At 34.1% G+C, this 26,146-nt stretch overlaps 3 protein-coding genes, 1 long non-coding RNA gene and 1 pseudogene across 6 annotated transcripts; 4 read left to right on the top strand and 1 right to left on the bottom strand.

Annotated features, from left to right (window-relative positions):
* The first annotated feature begins 1,237 nt into the window (after positions 1-1,237).
* On the top strand, positions 1,238-6,518 carry LOC114762164 (putative disease resistance protein At4g11170; annotated as a pseudogene).
* Positions 6,519-8,151: 1,633 nt separating this feature from the next.
* LOC114762174 (uncharacterized) lies at positions 8,152-9,219 on the top strand. Its single transcript, XR_003742232.1, has 2 exons — positions 8,152-8,204; positions 8,926-9,219. It is a non-coding gene; the product is annotated as an uncharacterized LOC114762174 (long non-coding RNA).
* Positions 9,220-9,543: 324 nt separating this feature from the next.
* Positions 9,544-24,551, bottom strand: LOC114762173 (protein MAIN-LIKE 2). 3 transcript variants are annotated; one of them, XM_028951631.1, is made up of 8 exons: positions 24,427-24,551; positions 23,910-24,027; positions 23,486-23,584; positions 22,564-23,199; positions 22,299-22,463; positions 21,830-22,222; positions 20,827-21,052; positions 9,544-9,645 (listed from the first exon to the last, which is right to left on the bottom strand). In XM_028951631.1, the coding sequence occupies exons 3-7, from the start codon at positions 23,573-23,575 to the stop codon at positions 20,843-20,845; spliced, it is 1,494 nt and encodes a 497-aa protein (XP_028807464.1). In that variant the 5' UTR covers positions 23,576-23,584; positions 23,910-24,027; positions 24,427-24,551; the 3' UTR covers positions 9,544-9,645; positions 20,827-20,842. The 3 variants fall into 3 exon arrangements, with proteins under 3 accessions (XP_028807464.1, XP_028807463.1, XP_028807466.1); XM_028951630.1 differs by lacking the exon at positions 23,910-24,027; XM_028951633.1 differs by lacking the exons at positions 23,486-23,584; positions 23,910-24,027; positions 24,427-24,551 and adding an exon at positions 23,317-23,374.
* Positions 13,085-15,996, top strand: LOC114762163 (TMV resistance protein N-like). The gene is made up of 6 exons (XM_028951621.1): positions 13,085-13,107; positions 13,215-13,268; positions 14,114-14,536; positions 14,935-15,223; positions 15,505-15,783; positions 15,908-15,996. The coding sequence occupies exons 1-6, from the start codon at positions 13,085-13,087 to the stop codon at positions 15,977-15,979; spliced, it is 1,140 nt and encodes a 379-aa protein (XP_028807454.1). The 3' UTR covers positions 15,980-15,996.
* LOC114762162 (disease resistance-like protein DSC1) lies at positions 16,656-20,540 on the top strand. Its single transcript, XM_028951620.1, has 4 exons — positions 16,656-17,684; positions 17,824-18,120; positions 19,292-19,427; positions 20,078-20,540. Exons 1-2 carry the CDS (start codon positions 16,656-16,658, stop codon positions 17,863-17,865), a joined length of 1,071 nt encoding a protein of 356 aa, XP_028807453.1. The 3' UTR covers positions 17,866-18,120; positions 19,292-19,427; positions 20,078-20,540.
* Positions 24,552-26,146: the final 1,595 nt, after the last annotated feature.

Genomic DNA, 26,146 nt, shown 5'->3' with positions numbered 1-26,146 from the left:
GTATTATTGTTGTTGTTAGTTTTCTTCTTAACCCCCCCCCCGGTCACTGGAAGCCAAGTTGAACGCATTATTTTGCTGGAATTTATAACAAAATAATTGGGAAATTAAATTAATTGTACGATAGTTTTTGGAGAATTCATGGACACATAAAAAAGTCTTTACAAAGAGCATCCCAAATTTTGAGGTGTTTACAGAGATAAAAGTAACATTAAAAATCCTACTAAAATATTGCTCAAAAGAGACAAATTAAAAGCATGATGATGTTGGAAAAAAATTGTGATGGCTGTGAAAGAATCTTTCATGCGCCCAAATCGTCAAAAGCAACGCCCTCCTCCAACACCAATGGTTATAATTATAATAAATAGTTTATAGCCTATAAATAAAGTTTCATAATTAGGACTGGAGGTAGTAAATTAAAAATAACTCTTGACTATAAAAGACAATCAAGTCAACAAATCAAATATTTATTTGATTTTTATTTTTATTTTTACTACCTTCGGTTCTAAATATAAAAACTAGCTAGGGGGTTGGATTTGGTCATAAATATAATACTTCAATCAATTGTTTTTCAAATTCATAATGTTTTTTTCAAAATATCTCTATTAATTATGAGAGTTTTTGGTTAAAGAGTAATTCTAACGTACATGATTAAATAGAATAATTTAAAAAAATGAGCACATATTTATTATAAATAACTAAGTTAACTAATTTTTTAATATCAAATTAGTCATCCATCTATGTATCAGAGTTGTTATTTTCTTCTTGGAGCATGACAAATGGAGGAAACGCGCACAAGTCTATTTGTCATTTTCAATTATTGAACTTGCTTTCGAAGTTCTAACGAAGACTCCTTGCATTGAGGACGAAGATTCCCAGTGCCTTGTTCTTCGCTTAAAAACTGCATTTTTGTCTATTCAGATATCACTCCCCTATTTTGCCGGATAAGGTTTGATCAAATCCAGGTACGATGGTCTTCTTCCCCATTCCTTACGTAAAATGTATGCCCCATGTTTGAACTATTCCTCACGTACATATACGTGCCAGGAAAAGCCATAATGTTCCTAATGCGTTCCGTATGACTCTGTTCTTGCTCTGTTTCACCATCTTTCATTTCCACTTGTTTGAATTTTGTAATGATGCAGCATCAATATAGTTTAGTTTTTATAGCGCCTGATATACATTCTGTTACTTGTGGGTGTGGCCCTCTCAGTTGTAGCCATTGTGATCGCCGTCTTCCATTCTTCCAGGAAGAACAGAGGTTTGATTCTTTCGCTTCCTCTTCAATTTCTCTGCTTCTATGGTCATGAAGAATTTTAGTCTTAAATCTGGATGTTAGATTCTGTTCCATGAAATCTGATCCACTTTTTTCGTTTTATTAATAGATTAAAAATAAGTTTTACCATGACATGTTAAAGTTGATGAATTTTATTATATATATATTATCGACAAAAATCCATTTAAATTTTACTCATAGTAATTGGGTCTAATAAAAGAGAGGTTCATCACTCACAGTGTTTTAAATTAAGGGTAACATACATATAACTAATAAAAAAATCTATTTAAATTTTATAAGGCTAAAACAATTACTTTTTTTATTAGCTTCTCTCTCCTCCTCTCCTAGAATAAAAATAAAAAACTATCATTAAAATTCCTCTCTCTACTCTGCCATCATTTCAAACAAAAGATTATTAATCCCTCATGATTATGACTTTTCCTTTCGTCCGGCCAATTATCAACTTCCATTAATGGGTTTAATTGGATACTTTCATAACAATTTATTTTTATGTAAACGGTTCATTATCATCCATCACTTAAAGTATTTTTTTCACTAGCACTTAAAATATGTTCTCTTTGGAGCACTCAACACTAAATATTTTTCTAGTAACAACTAGTATTCTAAAAGAATGTTTAGTGCATCTATCACCATAAGTTATATTTTTAGTTCACTCAGTATCCTAGGTTGGGAATGTCTTTGGCTACTAAAAAAATACTTTAAGGTAAAATCACCTGAAAAATTACTTTACGATACTTAATGCTGTTTTAGTGGGGAAAAATTTTAAGATATTAAATGTCCAAAAAAATTAGTTTAAAATTGTGAGTGCTATTGAAAAAGTATTTCATGATGCAAGATGTAACCTAATCCCTATGTAAACCAAGTCAGAGTTTTGCCATCTTTTGTAAATTAAAAGCCAATAAATCATAAGATTTAGATAGTTTATCATTCTTTCCCATTAAAAAAGAATCAAGACTTAAAGTAACTGAGAAACAGACTAGGTCATTCAAAGAAAATTTTACAATAATTATTATGACCTTATAGTTTGTTTTTAAATAAAAGGGCTGTTATTGTTACTCAATAATTTGCACTATTTTTAATACTTTTTTTTTTTTGAAAATAAAGGTGCATGAACTCTTTCAATTACAAAATCACTTTGTTAAGTCTTTCCCTTTTTTTATTCCATTCTTTTTAAGTATAAGCATCTGGACGTGGAAACAAAAGATCAAATTTCAGTATTCACCAAATGGAAGCCAGCATCGCCAATCTTATTTTTAGCGAAAATTGTGAATATGCTCCAAATATAGGACTTGTTCATAAACAAGTCTCACGATTACATTCGTTAAAATTCAGTGAAGTTTTATGAGTATTATTTTTTATATGAGCTAAAAAACCAAATTTCCCCTTGACAAGTTTAAAGGATTGACTTGTAAATAAAATAAGTTTATTTGTAATTCTAGAAAGCAGACTTGTAAATTCGTACATGAAATTTGTCCATTTGAATAACTAGTACAAAAATTATGTTGATTCAAGGTTTGAATTGTAAATCTAGAAAGTTAACATGTAAATCCGTATGTAAATCTGAATAAAGAGTAATTTTGTCATTTGCACATGTAAAATGCAACACTCAAAGACTTTAGCACTGCATCGTGTCTTAGCAAATTCATAGGAATTATTTGTAAATGAGTCCCTTATTTGGAACCTGTTCATAATTTTCCCATTTTATTATGTTTTGCATATCAAACTAGCCTTAGTCATATCCAAGCTATCTGTGCTAAATACAAATTAAATTCATACGAGAGTAAACATATAATATTTGAACAGTTATATGTTATTATAAATGTTGTTAGTGGAAACTTGAGCAGAAATATTAGCATTCAAATTATTTAGAAAAAATTAACACCCAATTTTTGTTTATGTTCAGCAATGGCTGTTTTTGCTAGTCCCTCCCAAGTTCGACAAGAAAAATATGATGTTTTTATCAGTTTTAGAGGTTCAGATGTTAGACATGGATTTCTTAGCCATTTAACACAGAAATTACAACAGAAGGGGATATATGTATACATCGATGAGAGGCTACAGAGAGGAGATGAAATATCATCTACATTACTGGAGGCAATAGAAAGATCAATAATTGCACTAGTGATACTTTCAAAAGACTATGCTTCTTCAAGGTGGTGCTTAGAAGAGCTAGTGAAAATCATGGAATGCAAGCGAGTCAATAATCAGACTGTAATTCCAGTTTTTTATAATATAGATCCATCACATGTCAGGCATCAAGAAGGATCTTATGCAGATTCATTTGCTCAACATGGGTACAAGTTCAGATTTGACTTGTTGCAAGTCTGGAGATGTGTCCTGAAAGAAACTGCAAACCTATCTGGTTATCATCATTCCTCAAATTTTTGTAAGTTGTTTTCACTTTATATTTATTCAATATATCCTGTCTTAATTTATCAATTACATGTTTCTCCATACAAAATTAAAAATAATTATGTCTATGCATGCATTTTTTTAGCAAATGTGGGGTGTTTTTAAAAAATAATTATTCCTTTTAACATGCCAGCAATGAATCCGATCTTGTGGATCAAATAATCAAAGATGTATCAAAAAAGCTGGAAGATAAAGACACAACTGAGCCGAAGCACCTAATTGGATTCAAGGAAAATTTGGCTGCTATTGAGTCATTTATGAAAATTGGCTCACAAGAAGTTGGGGTTCTTGGAATTTGGGGTAAGGGAGGAATGGGTAAAACAACCTTAGCTCGTGCTATATTTGACCAATTTTCCCACCAGTTTGATAGTTCTTACTTTGTATCAAACGTGAGAGAGGAATCCAAGAAGATTGGATTGACTTGTTTGCTTGAAAAAACTATCTCTGTCCTACTAAATGATGGAAATCTCACAATGATAGAAAGCCCCAACACTCAAAGAAGGCTACGTCGAATAAGAGCTCTTCTTGTGCTTGATGATGTAGACACCTCCCACCAATTACAGTATCTTATTGAAGAAAATCTTTTATTGGGACCAAGCAGTAAAGTCATCATAACAAGTAGAGACAGACATGTTCTTGTTAGTGGAGGAGTTCAAGTAGTGCATGAGGTGAAAGAATTAAAAATGGAAGAATCACTTCAACTTTTCTGTTGGCATGCTTTCAAGCAAGCTTATCCCAAAATGGGGTATGAAAATTTATCAGCACAAGCAATTCAGTATGCAAGAGGCGTTCCCTTAGCAATAAAAGTTTTGGGAAAATTTATCAGCACAAGCAATTCAGTATGCAAGAGGCGTTCCCTTAGCAATAAAAGTTTTGGGTTTATATTTGAACTCTAGAAGTACAAAAGCATGGGATAGTGCCCTCAAAAAATTCAGAAAGTATCCTCATATGGGAATTCATAATGTATTAAGGGTGAGTTATGATGGACTTGATGTGCCAGAACAAAGGATATTTTTAGATATTGCATTCTTTTTTAGGGGAGAAAGAAAAGAAGATATTATAAGGGTGTTAGATGCTTGTAATGACTTCTATGCCTATTGTGGAATAGATAGCCTTCAAGATAAAGCTCTCATAACTATTTCAAGAGACAACAAAGTAGAAATTCATGATCTATTACAAGAAATGGCTGAAGAAATAGTTCGTGAGGAAGCTAGAGAGCATCCTGAAAGACGAAGTCGATTGAATGATGTAAATGAAATTCAAGATGTATTGAAAAATAGCACGGTAAGAGATCCTGCCATTTAACTTCCTTTTTCATTCATTGTTTTCATTGAAGAATTTTTGAAATCCACTTGTTTAATATTATTTGAATTTTGTTATGTCAGGGAACTGATGCAATTGAAGGCATTACACTGAACCCAAAGGAATTTAGAAACCACTTGCACTTGAGTGCTGACGCTTTCAAAAAGATGAGTAATTTAAGATTTCTCAGGATTAGTTCTAAGTTAAAAGGAGGTTATACCGTGCGGTTTCCTTTTGGTCTAGAGTCATTTTCTGATGAGCTAAGATATTTTTGTTGGGAAGAATATCTTTTGGAGTCTCTACCATTGGGTTTTTGTGCAGAAAAACTTGTTGAAATCCATATGGTTTGCAGCAATGTGGTGAAACTATGGGATGGTGTGCAGGTAACTATATATTAATGCATGTTCATTCTTCAGTCTAATTGAATTATTAGGGCTTTTTTCAGTAACTTTCCTCTTTTAATTGTCACAGGATCTTATGAATTTGAAGACAATAAATCTCAGCTTTTCCTCAAAGTTAAAGGAGCTGCCTGATTTCTCAATGGCACAAAATCTTGAAATACTGGACCTCCGATATTGCAAAAAGTTGCGTAGCATTCATCCATCTCTCTTATCTCTTCCTAAACTTGTTTCTTCTGAATCTAGCGGGGTGCTGCAAACTAAAGAATCTTCATGGGGACACCCCTTTGAAATCTCTCAAGCATCTCACGCTGACTGGATGTATTGCTCTCAAGGAATTTTTGGTGGCATCAGAAGAAATGAGAATTTTACATTTGAATAATACTAGTATCAAAACATTGAACTTGCAAGTAGGATGGTTCAATAAACTGGAAGAGCTACATATCGGTTGGCGTCTCAAGAGCTTTCAAATAAATGAGCTAAGAAGCTTGACATCTCTGAAAATATTCTTTCTTTCTAATTTTACAGAAGGAATTGACAAATCAAAATTACTCATTCTGTTTGATGCCTGGCATTCTTTAGAAGAACTGCATTTGAGACGCTGTGAGGTTGGTGAAATCCCTGACAATATCAATGGCCTGTCATTATTGAAGATTCTGTCACTACGACGGTGCAGCTTGAGTAGTTTGCCTAATAGCATCAAGCATCTTTCAAAGCTGAGAGAAATTGATCTGGGAGAATGCAAGTGGCTTAGATCCTTACCAGAACTTCCACCTTCCATTACTCAATTTTATGTCAATGAATGCACATCATTGGAAACCATTGATTTATCACTGATGCAAGCAATATGCAACAACTACTCTTGTGAGCTTAAAGTCTGTTACCCAGGAAGCACAATTCCAACGGGCTTAAAAAATTCTCAGACTATGGAGAGGTCCATTGCTACTATTGAGCTTGCACCAGTTTCTTCTGACCGTTTATTGGGTTTTGTTTGTTGTTGTATTCTTTCTCCATTAGACTTAAGCCATGTCGTAGCATCAATTTGCAGAAAATTCCACTTGGAAGATGAAGAGATCAATTGCAAGGATGAAAAAGATTCCCTCGCCTCATGAAATTGAGTACAGATCATGTTTTTGTATGGTATGATCCAATGGAAAGCATAGTCAAGGGAACACAAAGAAGGCGATTTGATAAGGGCACCACTTGTAAGTTTGCATGTGAATTCTTCATTGAAATTCTTCTTCCGTTCTGGGCGAAAAAAAATATGATCACTTGATAAAGGCGTGCGGAATTTGGCCAATATATGCGTCCAAATTACAAGAGGAAGGTCTACAAATGGAATTAAAGTTGGAGAAGGGCATTGTTACAGGCAATAATATCACTGGCCCAGATGAGAACCCAAATGCTGAAGTGGCACTGTTACATCAGCCGGAATTTGGCCAATATATGCGTTCCAAATTACAAGAGGAAGGTCTACAAATGGAATTAAAGTTGGAGAAGGGCATTGTTACAGGCAATAATATCACTGGCCCAGATGAGAACCCAAATGCTGAAGTGGCACTGTTACATCAGCCATTACCTGATTCCGTTAGTAGAAGCACTCGTGCGCGCCAGAGGACATGGAACTTGAGGTGGATGCCCCCTTTTTGAGTAACAAAAGAAAAGCTTGAGAATTCAGTTCCAATTCCAACAATTTTTTTTATGGGTAATTTCCTGCGCTATACCATTATTTTATTCAAATATGTCTTTTTTTGTCCTGCTGCAAATCTCCAATCATGTAGGATGGATCAAGTTGTAGAATCTGAATTTAATCAGCCTTAATGGCCAATGATAAGAAAATCTCCAACCATGTATGACAAGAATTCTTTATTCTCAATGAAACTAGTCTGTGAGTCTAATGCTGAACATGAATGAACGTTAGAAAAATCTCCAAAGTAAGCTACCAAACATGCAACTATCTGTATTTTCTATCCATGGGCATTGCACGTCAAAAAATGAAGAGATAATGGATTAATTGATTTTTAATTCCATTAGCATCCCTTAGTTCCCTGCGCTGCTCTCCATGTTCTGTTGTCCATGTAGATACTAACATGTGCCAATGCTAATTCTTAGTTGTGCTTGTGACTTATATCCATGGAGCTCAGTAATGTAGTTAAACTTTGTGATGTGTTGAATTGAATGTGATGCAAATAGCATCTATCATCTTCCACAGCCTTCATTACTATCCTTTAAAGAAATAGAATGGTTACATTTTGATATATGTGATTTTATTCCCTCCTTTTTCTCTTTTACAGTGGGCTCTGATTGTCTTTTAGTTGTTGTTATATGCAGATTTCTTTGGAAAGGAGTTGAGTTGACTTTATCGTATCATTCTGGATATAAATGTGTAATACTTGCATAGCAGTAAGTATTTTGGTTTTCTTCATAGCTGGTCAATTTCTATATGTTTCATTTAAACTTTTCCTCTGCCTCTACTAGCGGCAGTGAATTCAAATAAATCTGAGTTGTGTTCATGCACATTTTGGAATTATAGGAAAGCCTTGCACAGAATGAAATATAGAACGAGAGAAAAACATATATGGATGCCATGTATTTCAACTGTCTAACTTTCATATTTATAATATTGGCTAATTAGGCAGGCCAATCCAAGTATGAACACAAGCTGTAGCATCTTTTTCAGGTAAATTTGTCTCTGACATGTTTGCATTTCCGTTCATTTGTAATAATGAGTTTCTATATATGATTCTATTCTAGCCCTAGTCCTTCACGGCTACTCAAATTTTAATTTCAAATTGAAGGTAAATGCTGTACTTTCTTTCCCCTCCATATGTCATTTCTATGGCTTCAGCCCCTTATTTATTCTATTTTTAACCTTTGAAAATTGTGCATATATGATATGTGTAATAATATTAGTAAGGCCATTAAGGTAAATAGAAAGCGGGTAGTGGTCCATAAATAGGATGCTAGAAGTGTATTGGGTGTCAATTGAATATATATCTTTACTGCTTACCTTGTGCTCTCTCTGTTCTCTCTATCTGCCTATAAATATAAATGGCAGTAAGAACACTGCTTAATAATAATATTAGTAAGGCCATTAAGGTAAATAGAAAGCGGGTAGTGGTCCATAAATAGGATGCTAGAAGTTGTATGGGTGTCAATTGAATATATATCTTTACTGCTTACCTTGTGCTCTCTCTGTTCTCTCTATCTGCCTATAACAATATAAATGGCAGTAAGAACACTGCTTAAAGCTTCTTACGTCATATAGTTCATATTGATTCTTACTACTAGTTTCTGCTCACTTTGAATTGTAGTGTATAGTTGAACTTATAGCCTTAATTGTTTGAATCTAAAATTCTGAAACGAAGCAAAATTTGAATTAGGATCGCAATGGAGACCAAATTAGGAAGGGAATAGGATTATTGAAAATACATATACCATGATGAAATAATTACCTTTATTTTCAATCACAGCATTTATACTCCCATTCTTTTTTCCATTTTAACTTGTAACGAGCAGGTTTTCTTCTCAAAGGAAGTGGGGGAAAGAGCTGCATTTCTATTTATGAAGATGTAGCAGTTACAACTGCAAGGGTGCTTATGACAATGAGAGGTTGACAGAAGAATAGCATCAGAAATACAATGAGGCTTGTTGCTTAGTGCTTGGTCTTTCCTACAAATACTGGTGACAGCATCATCAAGTTGATTTCTTGCATCTTACAGCAGAAGAATGTTTTCATCTTACAGTCTGTGTTTCTTAAAAACAGAGTGTATTATGTAACTCATTATGTGAAGCAACATTGGTTTCATCCAATTTCAGATCCAAAAGCTAGAGAAAAAAAGTGATTTTTTAAAGGGAAGTCACTGATACAGCTACCAAATTGCCATTTTACTTCCAAATTTTAATAGTAGCTTTACGCAACTGCACTTTCATCTATAAACACAAATTTCAACTGCTGTTTGGTTGGATGAGACATTCCCCATCTCAATTTTAGCTCCATATATTAATGAACATCAAATGGATACAACAAAATTACCAAGTGAAGATTTACAATTGTTATATGCCAACAAGATTCTATCAGCATTCAACTGTCAGAAATTTTCATAACTCTGAACAGATATCATTCTCTTCTGCAGGATTATGTTCGTGTGATGTTTAGGTATCATTCTTGTATGCTTGACCAACCTCATGTTATGGCATCAATGAGTTAAACTCAAAATTAGCCTAGGTGATTATTATATATGTACTCTCACACCATGCTATTCATACTCTCTAGTTAGGCAATCCTTTTGCCTGCGGTTACCACATGAATGTGTTGTGTGGAAGATGTTAAATTATGGGTAACATGCAATACTCGATTGGTTTTGTTGGCATCATTGTACGATCGACTAAATAACCAAAGCATTTGACTAGTTTCGAGTTAAAGGCAAGAAGCAGCGGAACTGGTTTGATGAACATGACTCACTTTCATTTATGCCTTCTCTAGTCTTGGAGAAGAGACGACAGAGATTTTCCGATACTTTATTCTCAATATTGAAGCTGGAGTGACATTGATGGGGAGCCATCATCAGAACAAAGAGATGAGAATGAACATAAGCCAAAACTGCAATCACTTCAACACCACCAAAACGAACTTTGGAATATCTCTTTCAAGCCTACCCAAAAGTTTTAAGTTATTTTATTCTAAGGATATTTCAAAAGATACCTAATTACGTCTACACACACAGTATATATTATATACATACATATGTATATGCAAATTTAATCATGCGTCCGTAAAAGCATTTGAGAATCATAAATCTATTATTGTCCTTAATAATGCAAAATAATTAAGTCGGAAAGAAAAACTCTTCGAAGAAAAAATCAGCGACTTTGTGTGATATAACTTATAGTATAAATCAGGTAAAACAAATCTAATATTAAAAGAATATTCTCACTACAAAAACAAAAGAGTATCCTTAACTTAAAATGCTAAAGTACATCCAGCAATTCAAAGTATTTTTTAGATACATCTAATATCTTAACATATTTGTAATATATTCAACATTCTAAAGTATTTTTTTAACGGTGTCTAACACTTCAAATTATTTTTTGATGTATCTAGCATTTTAAATTGTTAAGTGTAAAATTATACCAAAAAATACATTAGGATGTTAGATACACCTAAAAAAAATACTCTAAGTTGTGGATGCACGTTAAATGTTAAGAAGAATCCAACTTTCTCTCACACACACATATATATGCGCCCACACTATCAGTCAATGAACTGATAGCACTTGTAAACACACTATCCCTTCCCAGTAATAATAGTCGTTATAAGGAGGTCTCAGGAAGAGATGTGTCAACAGTAGAATATTTCTCTACAGTAAAAGCAAATGATAGTGTTCGGCCGGAGCAATGAAGGAATCTGTCCAGGTTGGATTTTTTTTTCCCTTCCTTTTGTGCCAGAGAAAGACTATCATTAAACAAAAAATAGCATATTGCGTCTTGCAAGTTGTAGCAAAATCATAACCAGGCAGAAAAGAGAACAATGGAAAGCAAAGTCATCCAACACTTTCCCTCTAGAAGACACATCATCAAGAACTTAGACGCGTTGAATGTGAACGATGTTTACACATATTTATTAACAGTTGAACTCACTTATAAACAGTTCATGACTAATAAGCATGTTTGAAAAATTTCTCCTCTTATTACAGTAGCTTTTGGCTGATATACTTATGAGTCAAAAGTTGATTTTAGAGCACAATATAAAAGTATATAAAACCTGGTTAAAACTTAGGTAAAAGCAATCTTTTTTGAATCAGAAAATATTTTTGCTCTTTTGTTTATGTTATTTATGCATCTCTCTGCATATTTTTTATGTTTCCCAATTATTTTTTAATTATTTTATTTTTAATTTTCCGTTAAATAAAAATAGTTTTTAACATGATTTTTATAAGATTTTTAAATTTTAATATTATTTGTTATTTTATATTTACATAAATTTTACAAAATATATATCATCCGATCATTATATAATATTATTCACTTCAAAAATTTTCACATTACTATGATATCTCATTTAAAATATTTTATTCATTAAATATAACTTCTTCCTATCATAATATTAAAATTATTATATTATGTACATTATTTTTTATTTTTATTATTTAGTAAAAGTAATTTTTTTATCATTTTACAACTAAACTTATTTATTCAATAATAATCCAAACAACTTCTACTTTTACAAACATCTTTATTATAAAAGTTAATCCAAACATAAATCACATCATTTAATTTAATTTTACACATGCTTAACTTTCTAAAAGTTCAATTAAAAATAAATTACTTTTGGCTGCTAATTTAAAGCGCCGTCAATGTTTGAAAATCTACGTCCAATTTTTTGGGGGGGGGGTCCCTCATCCGTGCTCGATCAGTGTGTACCATCACCCATGGCTTAGTGATCAAGATATACTGTTCTTGCCCTTAATATAGGTCTAACTGAAGAATTAATTATATTTAAGACTTATTTTATATATTTATTAATTTTTTTAAAATTAATCTTATTGATATATCTTTAATAATAATCAAATAGGAAAGGAAGGGAGAAAAATGAAAGAAGATTTTTAGGGGTATTTTAGAAAACATATCGTATTAACTAATTTAACTAATATTTTTAATTTTATAGGGGTATTTTAAAAACATATCGTATTAACTAATTTAACTAATATTTTTAATTTTACTCAAACTAATTAATTTTTTTTGGCCGAAACTCAAATTAGTTAATTAAATCTTATATTAAAGATGAAAGTAGCATATAACAACCAACAAATGGATATGGGTATTGATTACCGAAGATGCAATATCTATAAATTGAATGGTTCCAAAAAAAAATGGTCTTTAAATTATTAGTACTTAATTAAAGCCGTGCGAGCAAATTAGAGCCTTCTAATACATTTCCTTTCTTTGTTCAATTCGAAGCTTTGTACAAAATACGGACAAAATGTGAAGCTTAAATAATTCACATTCTCAAGACTCCCACCCCCGGTCCCCCCCCCCCCCCCCCAACAACTCTCCTTCAAGCCAATCAAATATTTTATTATCTAACACCAAGTAAAAAACTCTTAAAATATTTCATGGAGTTCTCAGTCTTAGTATGAAATCATCCTTAGGCACCCAAATCAACAAAATTATCTTTATAAAAATTTCCCAGTTAAACTTTGAACAGAAAAAAGTTTTACAAGTTCTCATGCCTTATTTGCGAATCAAACTTAAAAATTTACTTATTATTTTTGCATAAGTTTTCTGGGGCACTTAACTAAAGGTTCAGGATATCAACCCAAAACCTGCGATTAAACCAGCTTGTTGGTCGAAAACGTAACATTTGACACTATAAAACAATCAAGTCAACGAAACGAAGCAAACATTTGTTTGATTCTTATATTTATTTTCTTTTTGGGGCACGACAAATGGGAACGCTCAGAAACCAACTTGCTGTATATTTTAAATTATTCAACTTACTTTACCAGAGACTCCCCACCGTATTGATAAGGAAGTTTCCCAGAAACCCTTCAATTCTTCACATATATAAATTGGATTACTGTAATTCACGCAGACATCATCACGATTGATCTGAGTTTGCCAGAAGAGGTTTGATCTATCCAGGTACGATGATCTTGTTCCTCATTCCTTACGTAAGATGTATATGTTTGACTACGATGTGTTGATTTTTTTTACCTATATTATCAATCACTTGAAGGACTGGAGCATGGAGTTCTTCGAGGCACTGGAGAATGAATTGCTTGTGGGTGTGGCCTTCTCTTTCATAGCCATTGGGATGGCCGCTTTCTATTATTTCTTCTGTTCTTCCGGGAAGAACAAAGGTTTGACTCTTACGCTTTGTGTTTAATTTCTATGCTTCTATCATCATGAGGAATGATAGTCTCAAATCTGGATTCTAGATTCTGTTCCTTGAAATACCCAAAGCAATAATAATGTTTCCGCATGAAAGCCAGCATCCCGAGTCTTTAATTTTAGAAAAAAATTATGAATATGTGACTTATTTATAAATGTGCTAAAATAGAGTAAAATTCCCAAGTTCCCTGAATGATTTGTTTGGTTGTACCAAAAAGACCAAATTGCCCCTAAACTAATCCAAAGGGATTGATTTGTAAATCAAAGAGGTTGATTCGTGAATCTAAAAAGTGGGCTTGTAAATCCATGTGCTAAATTCTAACGACTAGCGCAAAAGTTATGGGGATTTACTTATAAATATAAGATGTTTGAATCGTAAATGTAGGAGGTTAGCTTGTAAATTCATATGTAAAATTTGAATAAAGGGCAATTTAGTTATTTGCATGTGCAAAAAATCACACTCAAAACCTTACGACTGCACCCTATTTTAGCAAATTTGCAGGATTTATTTGTAAATGAGTCCCTTATTTGGGTCCTACTCGTAATTTTTTTCCATTTTATTATCAAAACGGCCTTAATTATATCCAAGCTACCCATGCTAGACACAAATTAAATTCACATGGGTGTAAACATATATAATACTAGAATAGTTATATGTTTATTATAATGTGATTATTTGAAACTTGAGTAGAGAGATTAGCATCCAAATTTATTAGCAATAATTAACGCCCTATGATTTTTGTTTATGTTCAGTAATAGCTGCTTTTGCTGCTACTTCTCAAGTTCGGCAGGAAAAATATGATGTTTTTATCAGTTTTAGGGGTTCAGACATCAGACATACATTTCTTAGCCATTTGAAAAAGCAATTACAACAAAAAGGGATAGATGTGTATGTGGATGAAAGGCTAGAGAGGGGAGATAAAATATCATCCGCGCTTCTGGAAGCAATAGAAAGATCAATAATTGCGTTGGTGATATTCTCAAAAGACTATGCTTCTTCAAGGTGGTGTTTACAAGAGCTAGAGAAAATCATGGAATGCAAGCGAGTCAATAATCAGATTATAATTCCAGTTTTCTATAATGTAGACCCATCACATGTCAGACATCAAGAAGGATCTTATGCAAATGCATTTGCTCAACATGAGCAGAAATTTAAAGATGACTTATTGCAAATTTGGAGATCTGTCCTAAAAGAAACTGCAAACTTATCTGGTTATCATCATTCCTCAGATTTTCAGTAAGTTTTCTCTCTTCATGTTTATTCAATATATCTTGTCATAGGTTATCAATTATACGTTTTCCACATGAAAATTCAAAAATAATTATATCTATGAATGTATTATTTTTAACAACTACCTAATTTTTAAATATAATTTTTTTTTTCTTTTGACATGTTAGTGATGACCCTGATCTTATTGATGCAATAATCAGAGAAATAGTGAAAAAGTTGAGAAGTAAAGACATAAATGAGCCAAACCGCCTAATTGGATTTGAGGAAAATTTGGCTTATGTTGAATCGCTTATCAAAGTTGAATCACAGGGAGCTAGACTTCTTGGAATATGGGGTAAGGGAGGGATAGGTAAAACAACCTTAGCTCGTACCATATTTGAGAAGTTTTCTCACCAATTTCATAGCTCTTGCTTTGTGTCGAATGTGAGAGAGGAATCAAAGAGGATTGGATCGACTCATTTGCTTGAACAAATTCTCTCTGTACTACTAAATGATGAAAATATCACAATGAAAGGAAGATCCAACACTCAAAGGAGACTAAGTCGAACAAGAGTTCTTCTAGTACTTGATGATGTAGATACCTCCAGCCAATTAAAGTTCCTTATTGAAGACAATCTTTCATTGGGACCAGGAAGCAAAGTCATCATAACAAGTAGAGACAAGCATGTTCTTCATAGTGGAGGAATTCATCAAGTACATGAAGTGAAGAATTAAATAAGGAAGAATCACTTCAACTTTTTTGTCGGCATGCTTTCAATCAAGCCGATACTAAAATGGGATATGAAGATTTATCAGCACAAGCAATTCAATATGCAGGAGGTCTTCCTTTAGCATTAAAAGTTTTGGGTTCACATTTGAACTCTAAAAAAGTGACAACATGGGAGAGTACCCTAAAAAAATTGAGGAAGTATCCCAATGCAGAAATTCATAGTATATTGAGGGTGAGTTATGATAGCCTTGATATACCAGAACAGGAGATATTTTTAGACATTGTATTCTTCTTCAAGGGAGAAAAAGAAGAAGATATTATGAGAGTGATGGATGCTTGTGATGACTTCTATGTGGATTGTGGAATAGATAGCTTTTTAGATAAAGCACTCGTAACTATTTCAAGAGACAATAGAGTAGAAATTCATGATTTGTTACAAGAAATGGCTGAACAAATAGTTTATGAGAAATTTAGAAAGCATCCTGAAAGACGAAACCGATTAAATGATGCAAAGGAAATTCAAGACATACTGGAAAATAACAAGGTAAGAGAAGGATGGATTAACTTCATTTTTCATTTATGTTTTTTCATAAGTTCTCATTGTCTTTTTTTTGGGAAGAATTTTAAAAATCTCCTTGTTTAATATTATTTGAATTATATTATGTTAGGGAACGGATGCAATTGAAGGCATTACATTGGAGATTGAAAATGACCTGTACTTGAGTGCAGGCACTTTCTAAAAAATGAGTAATTTAAGATTTCTCAAGATCAAACCTCTTAAAATAAAGACAAGACTTGTGCATCTTCCTGATGGGCTGGATTCACTTTCTAATAAACTAAGGTATCTTTGTTGGGAAAGTTATCCTTTGGAGTCTCTACCATTGGGTTTTTGTCCAGAAAAACTTGTTGAAATCCATTTGAACGGAAGCAAGATAAAAAAACGATGGGATGGTGTACAGGTAATTATTCTCTTTGACCTTTTTTTTTTTTTACACAATAAACAATCTCTCTCAGTACAGTTTCTAAATAGAAGAAACAAATTATTTTTGTTTGAAATTTTAAACCGATCATCCGCTTTTCTCCTCATTAAATATATGTCACTTATTATCTTTCCGTAATAAACTTCTACTCATTATCTTTCATGTACTTTCTTTATAAATAAGAGTATGATTGGAAAACACATATATTTTAGACACTTATTATTTTTAATCAAATTTAATCCATATTTTGAAAGTTGTTTTTTATAATAAGCGAGGAAGGGACTATATACTAATTTATGTTTCAATTTTCAATCTATTCTAATTAAAATGGCTTTTTTCAGTAACTTTTCTGTTTTAATTGTGACAGGATCTTACGAATTTAAAGGTAATAAATCTCACTTTTTGCCGACAATTAAAGGAATTGCCTGATTTCCCCATGGCACAAAATCTTGAAACAATAGACCTCACACATTGTCAAAATTTGCGTAAAATTCATCCGTCTGTCTTATCTCTCCCTAAACTTGTTTCTTTGAATCTAAGAACGTGCGAAAGACTAGAGAATCTTGATGGGGATAACCACTTGAAATCTCTCAAGGATCTCACGCTGACTGGCTGTGGTAGTCTCAAGGAACTCTTGTTGTCATCAGAAGAAATGAGAAGTTTAAGTTTAGTTGGTACTGGTATCGAAACCTTGAACTTGCCAGTTGGACGGTTCAATAAACTTGAAGAGCTATATCTCGGTTTGCCTCTCAGGAGCTTTCAAATAAATGAGCTACGCAGCTTGACATCTCTTAGAATATTCTCTCTTATTGACATTGAAGAAGGAATTGACAAATCACAATTACTCATTCTGTTTGACGCCTGGCGTTCTTTAGAACAATTGAGTTTGAAAGACTGTACGGTTTCCGAGATCCCTGACAATATCAGTGGGCTGTCATTGTTGAAAATTTTATCACTACGAGGATGCACCATAAAGAGTTTTCCCAATAGCATCAAGTACCTTCCAGAGCTGAAAGACATTGATTTGGGTGAATGCTGGAGGCTTAGGTCCTTACCAGAACTTCCACCTTCCATTACTCATTTTTATGTAGACGAATGCACATCACTGGAGACCATCGATTTCAAGGGTACAATCTTTGAGCACAATAAAGAGAAGAGTTCATGGGGACTGGATAGATGTGATGTGCCAGAATTTATTCATTTCACACTGATGCGAGCAATATATAACAATTACTCTTGTGAGGTTAAAGCTTGTTACCCAGGAAGCACAATTCCAAGGGGCATCAAATATTCTCTGACCACGGAGAGGGCCATTACTATTGAGCTTGCACCAGCTTCTTCTGATCATTTGTTAGGTATTGTTTCTTGTTGTATTCTTTCTCCGTTGGACCTCAGGGATATCTTAGCAATCGTTTGCAGAAAATTCCACTGTGAAGATGACGAGATCAATTACAAGGATGAGAAGGTATTCCCTCGTATCTATAAGTTAAATACAGATAATGTTTTTGTATGGTATGATCCAATGGAACGCATATTAAAGGAAACCCAAAGACGGCCATTTGATGAGGGCACCACTTATAAGTTTACTTGTGAATTCTTCATAGGAAATTACTTTCATTCTCGTGTGGTCCGATATGATCACTTGATAAAAGGATGCGGAATTTGGCCAGTATATGCATCAGAACTACAAGCGATAGCTCAACAAATGGGATTAAAGCTGGAGAAGGGTACAGAACCAGAGATGCCAGAATCATTCAACATTATTCAAAGATTCTGGAACTTGAGGTGGATGCCCAGCTTCCTGAGAACCAAGAGCAGCCGAAATGAGCCCACAGATCCAGAGGTAACACAAGAAATGCTTGAGAGTTGATAGAAATGCAGTTCCGACCAATTTTTCATGGGTAATTTCCTTGTCATACCATTATTTCATCCAAATGCGCCTCCTCTTTTATTGAATATTTACTCATTATGTTTAATAGGGTGAATACTTTCCAATAATATATCTAATCCCATTGATATCATTTAATTTCTTTCTTAATCTAAATCAGATATTTCCCCAGCGCAGATCTCCAATCATTTGTAGGATGGATTAAGTAGTAGAATCTCAATTTAATCGGTTGTAATAGCCAAAGATATAGGAGAACCTCCAACTACGAGTGAAAAGAATTCTTTATTCTCAATGTGACTAGGCTTTAAGTCTAATGTTGAGTGTACATTAAAATAATGAATAAACGTCAGAGAAATCTCCAAACTAAGCTAGCACACATGCAACTACTATTTTCTATCCATTGTGCATGCGCAATCAAAAGTTGAAGAGATAGTGGATTAATTGATTTTTAATTTCATCAACATCCTTCGTTCCCTGCTCTCCAGATTTTGTTTTCTTATAAAGAAGTTTTGTGCTATGGCTCGTGTGGTGGTAAATATTGCCTATACATGTAGACACTAACATTGTATAGTCTGTGATATGACTTGTATGCGTTGAGCTCTGTAGTTAAACCTAGTGATGGTTTGAATTGAATGTGATAGCACCAATCAGCCTCTACATTTTCCACAGCCTTCATTACTATCCCTTAAAGACATATAAAAGTTACATATTGATATATGTGATTTTATTGTCTCCTTTTTCTTAAAAGTAGGCTCTGATTGTCTTTTAATTTGTTCTTTTCCAAAAACTTGAGTTATATCACTCTGGATATAAACGTATCATTACTTGTGTAATAGTAAGTATTTTGGTTTTCTTCATAGCTAGTCAATTTCCATGGTTCATTTGAATTTTTGTTCTGCTCTTCGCTGTGTTAATGAATTCAAATAAATCTGAATTGCAATCATGCGCATTTTGGAATTATAGACAAACCTTGTACAGAATAAAATTCAGAATGAAAAGAAATATAGATGCCATATATTATGTATTTCACCTGCTTAACTTGCATATTATATAATATTGGCTTCGTAGGCAGTCCAACTATGGAGAAAGCACGTCAAGCCTCTTTTTCAGATAACTTTGTCTCTGACATGATTATATTTGATTCTACTTCATTTGTTAATAATCTCTGTATTAATTGGTGTAAGATAGGGAAGCTTTGATGTGTCACCCTAAACTCAAACTTTAGCAAAAGAACTTGCCATCAATGCCTAAGATGAAGATGACTCAACTATTCTAGTCCTTGTCCTTCAAGGCTGCTCAAATTTTAATTCCCAATTGAAGGTAAATGCTGCAGTTTCTTTTCCCTCCATATTTCATTTCTTTGGCTTCTTCCCCTCATTTATTCTATTTTTAATCCACGAAAATTGTGAATATACATCAAGTAAGGACGTTGTTTAAAGCTTCTTCCATCATATAACCCTTACTAGTTCTTATTGTTGCGCTGTTCGTTTCTGCTCACTATCAACTATAGTACTCCTCCGGTCCTAGATATGAGACTTTTTTGGTAGTGTATATAAGAATCTTATATTTAGGACTAAAGGAGTATATAGTAGAACTTGTAACATTGTTTGAACCTAAAATTCTGAAACAAAGAATTTTGGATTAGGCATGGAAGCCAAAATTAGGGAGGGAATAATGCATATGCCATGATGAAAAACATCTCTTTTTAGCAATCCAAGCATTTACACTCCGCTATACTTAATTTCATGAATATGTCATACTTAATTTCAAGAATATTTTATGTACATATTTTCTTAAACAATTCTTTATTGGAAATGAGCCTCATACACATTTTCATACAGAGATGAGCATCAAACATATTTTCATCCCTTTGTTATCAATCCAAGCATTTACTCTCCAAGTATACTTAATTTAATAAATATGTTTACCAGTTTACGTACCGATTTTCTTAAACAGCTGTTTATTGGCAGTGCCGTCTTCTGTAAAGAGGACCGATGGAATCCCCCAGAATCAGAATGGCTGAACATTAACATGGACGGAGCCTTCTCCCAACGCTCTGGCATAGGATGTGGTGGTTTATTTTAGGGCCAATGCTGGAACTTTCCTATCAGGTTTCATGCATGAACCTGTGGCGGACCATCTCACGGCGGAACTCTGGGCTATTGTTCTTGGTCTGAAAATGGCGTATGAAGGCGCTAGAAAACGGCAAATCGAGATTGATTAGGCCCGCGCATGAGGAGGATGTGAGTTCTCACCCTGATGCGGGACTTTGAGATGAAAGGAGATGATCCAACGCGACTGGGTATACACTGATACAGATTAGAGAGAAAAAGAAATTCCTTTACAGGAAAAATCACTGATACAGCTACTATCTTGCCGTCTTTGCTTCCAAATATTAATAGTAGCTTAACATAACTGCATTTTCATCTAAAACAAAAATTTCGACTAATGTTTTGGTTGAATGAGACATTCCACATCCCAAGTTGCAAGCAAAATATAAAATTGCTCAATTTTAGCACCTTAACATTACCATAAATTGGATACAACAAAATGACCAATGGAGATTTACAATCGTTACATGCCAACAAGATTCTATCAGCATTCAAATGTCAGAAATTTTCATAATTCTGAATAAATCTCATTCTCTTCTACAGGATTATGTTCCTAATGGTGTTTAGGTATGTGTCTTGCATCCTTGACCAACCTCATATTATACTCTGTAGTCTGGTACCATATTATTCATACTCTGTAGTTAGGCAATCTTTTTGCCTACGTTTCCGACTTCCCTTCTTTCTCAGTTTGTCATTTGGCAAATCTTCAAACTGCTCTGCTAAACATTTATTTACAATGTTCCTAACCTCATCAAGCAACTCTCTATTATAAGGATCCAATCCTCCTGCGGACACTATATCTGCTATGTTTGCAATTTCCCTCATTGCAGTAACCTGAAAAGTAGTACGCAGTAGTGAGGTATACACAAAACTAGGAGGGATTTCATCAGTTCAGTGCAGTCATTTACAAGATGCAAAGCAAATTGAAGCAACCAGTGGAACTAAAACAATAATTTCAGCCCACCCGTATTTGGCAGTCCAGATCTCTTTATCTTAATCAGGGATCAATTAAGTAATTACTTGTTAACTAATGCTTACTCTTAAAAGTTAATATCAAACAGCTCTTAGCTGATAAGCTCAAACCTGTAACTTTTCAATAGGGGAAAATTACTTATAGGTTCCAAGTAAGAAAAATACAAATAGGTCCCAAAAATTTCACATTGACAAGTCAAACCTACATATTTACAAGTCAAATTTTGTCATTTACAAGTCAGATTTAAAATTTCTATTTACAAATCAAATTTCCACATTTACAAGTTGAACTTGCTTATTTACAAGTCAAACTTGTAAAAAATCGAATTTTTGGGACCTATTAGTATTTAATTTTATTACGTTAGGACTCATGGGCAATTTTCCCCTTCAATTATGTAATTCATCATTTGATTTAAGGAGGCAAAAAAAAAAAAAACACGTGAGTGAGAGTGTGTCAGTGTGTGTGATTGAGAGAGAGAGAGGGGTTAAATTATGAATTAACATGCGATACTCGGTTGGTCTATTTGCTTCATTATCCGACAGAAAACCCAAAACAAGAAGCAGTTGAATTGATTCGATGCACGTTTTAAAGCCAAATTCAATAGACAAAGGAATATCGATGGTTTAGCAGAGACTTACAGTTCTCTGATACTCTGACTCCAGAGATGATGTAACCCTTCCAATATATCTTCGAGTAATCTTCTGGTACCACTGCATGTACTCATCCTCACTGACAGTGTCATCACTTTCCACAATATAAAGCCAACGCTCTGACCATTCTTTGAGTGGCAGATCCATTCTCCCCAGCAAGTCCACCCCGTGGTCCACTATACGACTCTTCCTCTCCCACCGTTGCACTTCCTGTGGAATTGTTTGACGCATCCCAAATTGCCTTAAGCAGCGATCTGGAAGGTGCCTTTCTGCCTTGTCAAAACATAATAACATTGTTCTAGATGCACGTAACATTAGACTGGCTCTTATATCTTCTAGTATAGTTGTACAGTCCATATCCCTATAAGGAAGCCACTGGACCTGGATATAAACACTAAAGCAGATACAGTATCTTCTTCATCATTAAAATATTAACGCCACTATGATTAAGACTTACATTGCAAGGGTCAAGAGAATCCAAAGCCTTCCTGTAGGTTACGACATTACATTTAGCTCTTGAACCACTTTTCCCTTTCCATCTAAGTACAAAGGGGAAGCAATTACTCTCTGGTTCTTGATTAAACTTTGGTTGACCAACATTGAGGCGAGAATAACTCCAACACTGAAAACAGCACTACTTTATCAGCATTTTGAATGAAAATCATTAGCAGAACAAATATCTATAACAAATAAAGCAAGAGCTAAAGGTTTGTGTTCATGACCTGTACTAGAGTTAAACAGCCGCTAATGGTACTTTGAGATTTAAGGGACGCATTGCCAAGGGCTCTATATAAAAATGCCAATGCTGCAGCACCCCAAGCAAACTTCCCAGCCTTGTCAAAATCCTCAAACAAAGAAAGGTACATTACAGGTACTTTGTTCCCAGTTGTTGTGGAAAATATCGTACTTCCCACTAGGTATAGAAGGTAGGCACGAGTGCAACACTCAATCTCTTCTGCTGGTGCATCTTCAGGACACTCAGAAAAGAATTCCTTCAGCCAAGTAAGCTTCACCATTCCACCATTCAGATCCTCCGGTACTCTCCCAAGCAATTTTTCACAAACTGAACTTGGTGTACTGATTGGACCTATGACCGGATCTCCATCAATTGCTAATCCAAGTAACAGTGCTACATCTTCAAGGGTTATTGTCATTTCTCCAACAGTCAAGTGAAAGGTATTTGTTTCTCTTCTCCACCGCTCTACCAAAGCTGCTATCAGTGCATTGTCAAGACTCATAGCAGGAAGCAATCTTAGGTAACCAAAACCAGCCTTCTCAACCAACTCAATCTGTTTAGCCTTGAGCTTCCACTGATCAAGCATTGAAGTGTGTTCATGACATCTAAGAACACCACGCTCCTGTGCTTTTTAAAGAAAAAAAAAAAATTTATACAAGAGAAAATGTTATCAGGAAGGAAGGGAAGTAAATAAGAAAATGACAAGTTATCTTCATAAGATAAAATACTGGGACCTAAACTATAATTAGGAAAGAAACTTAATCATGTAACAAAGCTGCCCAATCCCTCCGCACATCTAATAAAATCATGATCTGAATATGCAATTGAGGATTTGGTATGCATAAGAAGGCATAAAATGATGTGCATATTGACAAATCTATAGCAGTAGCAACAAGAAACTCACTCACCTGACCGTCCCAAACTGCTGAAGAAACATGATTATCTTGATCATAAAGTACAGATTTATCGATTGGCCCGGGATCTTCATTGAACTCCATCTGCGGGAACTGCCCAAGATACGGGAATCGAAGTAAGCAAGTGCTAGAATTAGCCCCACTTTGTGATTCTGAAGCAAAATATTCATGTGATTGCTATTAATTCTCCCTTAAGCAAAGATAAACTGTCACTTGCAAAATAATTTTTCTAGAGTTGAGTGATAGCTTTTAGCTGAGAAAAATGTGATTACAGTAGCCAAGTTAGGATTTTTCAAATGCTTAAAAATCAAGTACTTAAATATATGAAAACATCGGCTATCAAAATTACCCAGTTAATTTTGTGCTAATGACATGGATAATCACAAAAGAAAGGAAGGAGACAATCTTCAAAGAGAACCTTAGATTTCTATCCCCTCTTTAGGACACGGAGAGGAAGACTTGCATATAGCAGATTGTGGTCACTTAGGTGCTTCCCTTTCAAAAGGTAAATAAACCCAAACATAGGATGAAAGTTCCTACATGTCTCTAAAAGTCTAAATCAGAAGCCATCACATAGTTAAATTGCACATCCAATGGGTATTACTCTGAAAATGCAAAGAACCCCACATCTAATCCTCTTAGGTTATCTTGAGTGTTGATTACGCATTAAAGCTGGTTAATTTTTCAAGAAAAGTAGTTTGATGCCTCCCTTAACTCACAAATAGTCATCATATCTTACGTTCAGTCACGTCCCCGACAAATTTTGTCGACCCTAATGGCTACCAGGAAACTAAGGTCAAGGGAGGCAAGGAAACATTAATTAAATACAACCAGAGATAATACATTTAACTGGAAAATTATCTAAGGAAGATCGCTATAGACAGAGAAGTAAAAATATCAATATAATCCTAGTCCGAAAAGAGAGAGAACAGAACCTGAAACTGAGAAACAAGTTCACAAATCACAACATAACGCCGTGGTCGATGATGAAAGTGAAGACGAGATGCCAGATGAGGCCGAGCGGAAGCGGAGGGTGAAGCAGAGCGGATTGGGATGACATTCGCAACGATGGCGCAAGAAAGGAACTTTATTTTTTACCTCTTAACGGAGGATGCAATCATTTTTCCCCCGTTAATAACACAGAATTGCAAGGGATAATTCATCTGATTTTTTAACTGTCGGTAACATCCTATTTATAAATTGTTTTCAACATATTTTACATAAATTAAAAAAAAATTTTAAACTTTATTAACTCTTATTTAAAATTTAACAACTTTCTAACTTTATTTTTATTTAATATATATTATACCTTATATAAACAAAATCAACACAATAATAAAGAAAAGATAAAATTATATATCCATACAAAAAATTTCTCTCACTGCCTTGTAAATAAAAGTAAAAAAATATCTTCTCTCTGTCGTATAAATAGGACAAGAGGAGTACCTAAATAAAATGAGTCTTGTCCGGCTTAATTAAAGATTTATCTGATTCTTTCCTAAATCCAAAACGTTAAAAATCTTGCTGGGAGAAGAACGGCCCGTCTAAAATCTCAACAATATTTGCAATAACATACATCATTAGAGACAGGAGAAGCAAATTCATCTCTAATTTCCAACAGATTCAACAAGAATGATGTTACTTGTCATATTGAACGTTTTCTCAATTGACATTCTTTCACCAACTAACACCAAGCTTGAGCCAGGAGAATCTGATTCTGATGAAGAATCAAGTAATAATTTGCATAAAGCAGATTTTGTTCTCAGATAATAACTCCTTGAACCCCAACCGTCCTCCATGAGATTTTTTTTGTTGGCAATTGTCTCCCAATGCTATTGGGCTTTTCTTACTACGCTCTTTCCCTAACCAAAGAAAGCTTTAACATAAAGCTTGACCTCTCTGCAAAACCTCTTTGGGGAAGGGTGAAGATCTGACTCCAAAACACAAAAGAGAGGAGTTTTTTTTTTTTTTTTTGGAATTACAACAGGATATAAAGAAAAGTCTCTACAAAAGCCTAAACAAGAGAACGAAACAAAAATTAAGCTCCTGCATCACTTTCCGGCTCTTGATGAATAGGAGGAGGGTGATCAATGATCCAAAAGGAGTTAACAAGGTTATGTGAACATTTCGCTAAATAGTCAGCCATCCAATTCTCATCCCAATACGCATGCTGAAAGGTGACCTGCCAATTCTTGTTTAGCATGAATCTCGCATGCTCAATAACTTCTTTAAAGGGATGATGACCGTTGCAACCTCTCACGACAAGGTTGATAGCCTCCAAATTGTCTAATAATAGAACAACTTTTCGAAGATTCCTGTTCCAGCAAAGGTTGAGCCCATGGATGATACCAAGTACTTTTGCGATCATAAGGGGCACACTGATGAGTTTGCAACTAAAACCACACACTTAGTTATTTGTCAGATCCTTAATGACTCCTCCACAAAGGAGAGAAGTTGACTCTACTTAACATGTGCCGTCTGGTTGATAATTAATTGAAATTAATGAAATTAATAACTCATAATATATATCCCAGTCATCATTAATATTCAGCAATAAAGCATCATTCATGTCATTATCCATATTTATATATATTCTCGAATTGTAATCAATGGCCGCAAAAGCAGCTGTCTTATTTTAAGAGACATGGCTCAGAG

The sequence above is a fragment of the Neltuma alba genome, unplaced genomic scaffold (assembly GCF_004799145.2).
Source record: "Neltuma alba isolate B1F8T4 unplaced genomic scaffold, ASM479914v2 tig00011197_pilon, whole genome shotgun sequence".
Classification (NCBI taxonomy): Eukaryota; Viridiplantae; Streptophyta; class Magnoliopsida; order Fabales; family Fabaceae; genus Neltuma; species Neltuma alba.
This window is presented reverse-complemented; position numbering and strand designations above follow the sequence as displayed.